This window comes from Puma concolor, chromosome E4 (genome assembly GCF_028749965.1).
Source record: "Puma concolor isolate L17-30 chromosome E4, mPumCon1.1.hap2, whole genome shotgun sequence".
Classification (NCBI taxonomy): domain Eukaryota; kingdom Metazoa; phylum Chordata; class Mammalia; order Carnivora; family Felidae; genus Puma; species Puma concolor.
The window spans coordinates 24,786,371-24,792,370 of NC_141683.1; the positions used below are offsets into that span (position 1 = coordinate 24,786,371).

At 37.5% G+C, this 6,000-nt stretch overlaps 1 protein-coding gene across 10 annotated transcripts in view; it reads right to left on the reverse strand.

Annotated features, from left to right (window-relative positions):
* KCNT2 (potassium sodium-activated channel subfamily T member 2) overlaps positions 1-5,777 on the reverse strand; it is a 364,649-nt gene extending 358,872 nt beyond the window's left edge. For 2 of the 10 annotated variants that reach the window (XM_086693290.1, XM_086693289.1), the window contains exon 1: positions 5,115-5,776. In XM_086693290.1, coding sequence (XP_086549416.1) covers positions 5,115-5,209 — 95 coding nt within the window. In that variant the 5' untranslated portion in view covers positions 5,210-5,776. Of the gene's footprint in view, positions 1-5,114 lie in introns of all 10 variants that reach the window. The other 8 variants (XM_086693288.1, XM_086693285.1, XM_086693293.1 and 5 more) reach the window with 6 other exon arrangements.
* Positions 5,778-6,000: the final 223 nt, after the last annotated feature.

Below are 6,000 nucleotides of genomic sequence, written 5' to 3' on the forward strand. Positions count from 1 at the left end.
AAATTCTATGTAATATGAAAAGCCACATTTCAGTTCATAAGATCAGGTCAAAAGGAAGAAATCATATACTTTTTTATATTAAAAAAAATTCCTGGTAAATATTGATAAACAAAAATTACTAAAAATGCATATTTCTCTGCATTGTATATATTATACTATATAAATATATATATATATATATATATATATATATATATATATATATATAATCTAAAGTCTTTTTCACCACTACCTACTTCAGTAGTAGGTAATTTTTTATTGCCTTATTCATGGAGATTTCCCTTAATATAATAGTGCTAAGAAATACAACATTATCTAGATTCTCTTAATAATACTTAAACCATTTTTATAGATACCGCATATGAAAAGTTGACTCCACTATATAAATAGTAAAAATAACATTTCATTCCCTTTTACTAACACAAAATATTTTAAAAGTGTATTTAATGGCCTGAACTTACAAGTTTAGAATAAGTACTTTATATCAAACGACTACTTTTCAAAATAATATATAATTTTGTTATGAGAAATAAAATTGGTAGGTTATATAAATGTGCCATTCCAAATCCATTGTTCCAATTTTATTATATAAAGTAATATACTTGCACTGTATGATATTTAAAATTACACATACTCCAAAAGCTATCCAAACATTTTCACCATTTTATAAATACTTCTTAAACTATTAATTGACTGGATTGCACTCTTTGTCAAATCCTTTTATATTTTCAATTATTACTACAATACATTAGGTGACTTGCTTACATCACTTTTAACTGCCACCTATAAAATATGAAAGTTACACTTAAAATGACTGGAGTTGAAACAACCGACCAGATATTTGAAAACTGAATGGTGTTAATTAAATAAAAGCCCTACTCCTGTATGACTGCAACAAGAATTGTCCATTAACAGTAATTTATCAACAGTGATGACAATTTATCCACATCAAGTGCATTGTGTTCCAAATTTTAACATTAAGTCACGATGAAGACTTGTTCTGTCTTAAAGCATTTAAAACTTGAAATTTACCAATTCTTAACTGCAAGAGAACATTCTAAATCTTTATTGTTTTGTGAATCATAGAAACATTAATACAGAAAACAATAGATTATAACACTACTACAATTCTACATATTACAGGATGGCTTCCATATAAAACCAGATAAATTCTGTCTCTAGTCATATTTTAATCACAGAGTAACTTTAAAGATACTAAGTATCCTAAGTACCAGATTCGAATGATATTGAACACTTTGAGCCATCCCTAATACAGGGACTTTATTTCCAACCAACACTGACTATTCTTATACAAAGGGTACATGATCTTCTTGACAGTCTTAAAATTGAAATTCTGCAAAAACAGTATAACATAAACAATACTGTCAATATTTGGGTGAGGGGAGCTTATCTCTATATCTGTGAACACCTGACAAAGCACTGTTCCATATTCCTCCTTATATTCTTCCTAAAACCTAACTTGATAAGGCCCTGAGATGCAGCATGTAGTCAAATTTAGCTGAATGGATAAATGATCATTAAAGAAATATCACACGGACCACCTGATTTAGACTTTTTTATTTTACTCAGGATGCCAAAGAAATAAATGTGAGGCATACCTGCAACAGATTATCTCTAGGCTTTAGCAGTGTTCATATTTAGCAACTCTCAAACTTATTTCATGGCCTCAGAGTCTTACGTTATTCATGTGCTAAATGTGCAGTTATCTACAATGCTATGTCTAACTCGGTTCTTTTATGTCCTACTCAGAAAAGGTTACCAGAATGCAATTCAGGGAGACATAATTATATAAAAATGGCATTGATACACACACACAAAGTCTATACATGTTTCACATATATATATGTATATATATATATATAAACACACACACACATATACATGTCACATGTACATTACATATGCACTTAAGCATGTGTGTTTTTCCCTACCAAAAGATGGTAGAGTTAAATTTAAGTGAAGTATCCAAGGTTAGTTTACAGAAAATCTGTGGGGTAAAGTAGTATGCTTTACTCATTTTCACATTCCAATCAATCATGCCCTACTAAGATTTAATTTAAAATTCTTAACAAGAAGAGCAAGGTAGAAAGTGTCTACTTTCCCATCAGCTAATTCCTCCACCATTTCTAGGATGTTACTCTAGATGGAAAAGATACCCACCTTGGTTCAGATTCCCCCAGCGCATACCTTGAGCTAAGGATTGGAGCATAAGTAGTTTATGTGGGAACAGATCCCAGAATTGATCTCCCCAGTAGGGGAGAGGGGGAAGAAAGCCAATAAAGCTTGTAATATCAAACCAATTACCACTGTGGGCAACTAGAGCTCAGTCCCATTGGACACAATGTAGAATATGCTTTAGAATTATCCAACCAAGAAGTTAGAAAGCTAAGGTAATTATCTAACAATTCCTTATTTACTCAATGGCACTTCTGGCTTGTTCTCCAAGACCTGGGGAATTTCTGAGACCAGGGGGAAAAAGCAAACAAAAAACCTCAGGCAGAGACTATTCATAGAAAATAGCCTAGAGAATATGGACAAAACACTAAATGTATCCATTGGTATAAATCATCCACCTATTCTTACATGAAAGAGTGCTTTCTCCTCAGCTCCATAGGAATTGAGCACATGATAACAGAGTCAAACAAGAAGGCTACTCAGATTCAGTTGCAAAGAGAAATTTATGAGCATATGAAAGACAAAAAAAGATGACCTTACTTACTGCATATTAATTAATGATTCTGAAGAAAAATTTAAAAAATAATTGAATACTGCAAATAGGAAGTGAAGAAGGGAACCAACATTTAATGAGCACCTAAACTGTGCTGGATGCTGTAAAATTATTCTTACAATTTCAGACAACTTAAATGGAAAGAATTGAGGACCTTCCTGAGGAATGTTGCAAAGAACAGAGCCCCGGTGTCATCTTTTCACTCATAAGATATATTACCAAGACAAGTATTTAATTGCCCATACACTTAGTTTCCTAGTCTCTAAAATACATACACACATACATACATATACCCTTACACACACACACACACACACACACACACACACACACACACACACACTATTAGCATAGTTAACATATAACACAAGCCAGTGCTTAGTGCTAAGTGTTAGTTCTGTACCTTACAGAAACTATTGAATCTCATAATGGCTGAATGACTCACCCAAGACAACTCAGCTAGTGAAGAAATGAGCAAAGGATTGAAAGCTGAGTCACTATTAATCCAAGGATCTCGTCTTCAAAGATGGACAACAAATGGAACCAAAACTATTAAGTTTTCATGAAGCCACAAAACTAGTCAAATGGATGAACAATTTTTTTAATGTTTAATACTTCATTTTAATAGTAAATACGGCCCAGATTGTAAGTTAAACTTAGCAGAAACTTTGATCATAACAGATATTTTAAATGTGTAAAACTTTTTTTAATAGCAGTGACTTACTTGGGTAGTATTCAACTAACCAAAATTATTAATTACTGAAATATATCTTCAGCATCCTTAGAAAAATGAGGGGAGCCACATGAACAATTCTACCTTGGATACAATATTAAGAAACAAACAACGCTCTCACCACCAAATCCAAAATATATTCTCTATGAAATTAAGTCCATCTCACGCTTTCCACCATGGGGATTTCTATTCTACATGATGATCCTAAGGTCCTCAAGTAACAAAACATAGAATCAATCACTATGAACACGATGGTGCATTTGATAAGCCATTTAAACTAGGCCAATACAGTTTATCTAAAAGTCAACTAACACTGCAATCTGTTTAATATTCATGTCCTTATCTTCAGTCAACCAGAACACCTTACTTTCCAAGCATACTGGTAAACTGGAATTTGTTCTTTTAATTTCTAACAAATATATATATGTGTTTTACCTTTAAGAGATTGCATTGAAATATTACCCTCTGAGAAACATTCATATCCCTTCAAATTACTAATACGAGACCAAAGAAGTCCAAAATTGATGCCTAATATAAAAGCCTCTGTGCATATGGTCAGAAGTTGGTATTGAAAGCTGAAACGGTGAGAAAAAAACCAGTGCTGAACGGGGAGATTTTGAACAGGACCAATAATGGATCTTTTATGTAATTAAAATAGAATATTAATACCAAACTTCAAGGAAATATTTCCATTGAGTTGAGAGAGACCAGTTAGTATACACAGATTATTTAAACACAAAAACATATGGCATGTGATACATGAAATGACTTCCAGAAAATACTAAATTCAATGAAACATAAAATGTGTCTTTCAAATAATGAATCAGATAGCCGGAGGAATTTCAGAAGTTTGACGAGGCAAAGCAGTGATGCTATAGATAGAACACAAGAGCAGTATTTTGCTGATAATGAATATTGTAGTTTTGAAACTTAAGTTTTAATCTTGTGACATATATACTAGTTAGGTTAAAAACACATTCATTATGAAAAGGTTGGATCATGTTATGCAAACACCATTATTAATCATAGTCACAGTTACCTGCTCAAAGTGAGTATTTTCAATTGAAAACGTCATTTTTCCTAACTACCTGTTACATATTTAAACCAACTGTCTACCTACAACTCCAGATGTTAAGAGTATAAAATTCCCAGCAGCAGGTGAACACCTTAACAAGACAACACTGACAAGGAGTTAGTAAACAGGTGCAAGAGATTTTAAGTTTCTCATGTGCTTTTTCAATTACCTTGAATACATTTTTGAATTTGAGGAACAACACCTAAAAGGAAAAAATGAAAATTATATGGCACTGATACTGCGTGCCATTTGGATGAATTGCACCTCTCGTAGCAGCCTTATACACACCCTAGGAAAGCACAGATAGACAAAAGAATAAGTACCAAATAAATGCAATAAATACATTGCAAGGATAAGAAAGTGAAAAGGCAAAGAGTCCCTTGTCTATAGCAACTGCTCAATACAGTCAAAATGGAGAGACATATCAAAGAGTCCCTTTCCCTCTCTCCTCCCGTCTGTGGCTCCCTTTTTCTTGTCTCCTCTTCCCTCTTCAGCCTCCCCATCTCTGTCCCTTTTTCAGCTGTACTGACAGAGCAAGACTGCACAGCACCACTTACCTGTCGTCGTTTTGCCATCCTTGGTCCCCTAGCAGCAAATCCCGAAACCTGTACCTGGGAGGCAGAGGAGGCACTTCGCTCTCCAAATCAACCATCCTTCCTCAAAGAGTGGGAAACAGAAAACGACGAACAGAGGAGTGGAGGGAGAGAAAAAGAAAATTCTGCGGAGTAGAGGGAGGGGACTAGCAAGATGCGTGGTCCGGAGAGGGACGGGGAAGGGGAAGGGGCCTGGGAGAGGGAGGGGTCCGCTCCGAGCCGGAAGCTGAGGCTGAAAGGGGGCTGGATCCTCTCTCCCGAGGGTGTGATGGGGATGATGCAAACCGAGCCCAGGAGCAAAAGTCTGGCTCTGACAAGAATCTACGCTGCCAAGGAACCGCCCCCAGGCTCGGCACCGCCTCTGGTCCCCAGGACTCGGGGGAGGCGGGAATGCAAAAGTTACTTCGCGGAAAAAAACAAAAAACAAAAACGAAAGCGCGCGGTGCCTAGAAAGAGGGGAGGGGGCGTGCGCGCTGCAGGCTGGGGAGGCACTTTCCTAAAAGGCGGGTCGAGGAGCCTCCTCCGAGGGCAATCCCGGCAGCGGGTCCCCGCGCGGGCGTGCACGCGGCACAGGCAGGAGCCGGCGAGAGAGGGACCGTGCGTTTGGTCCCAGCCGCGGCCAACCCGGCTCTCCCCGCCAGAGCCGTCGCAGCTGCCGCCGGGGGCCGAGCCAATGAGACTCCCCCTCATTAGCATAACACCGTGACGGCACGGAGGTGCCTTGGGGACAACCAATGGGGGCGAGCCTAATTAGAGGATTCCCGGGCTCGAGACCCTTCTCTGGGAGGCGGGGGCCGCCGGGTGTGGGGAGTGTTCCCAGCGGCCGCACGCGCTTTCGCGGGGCTCACCT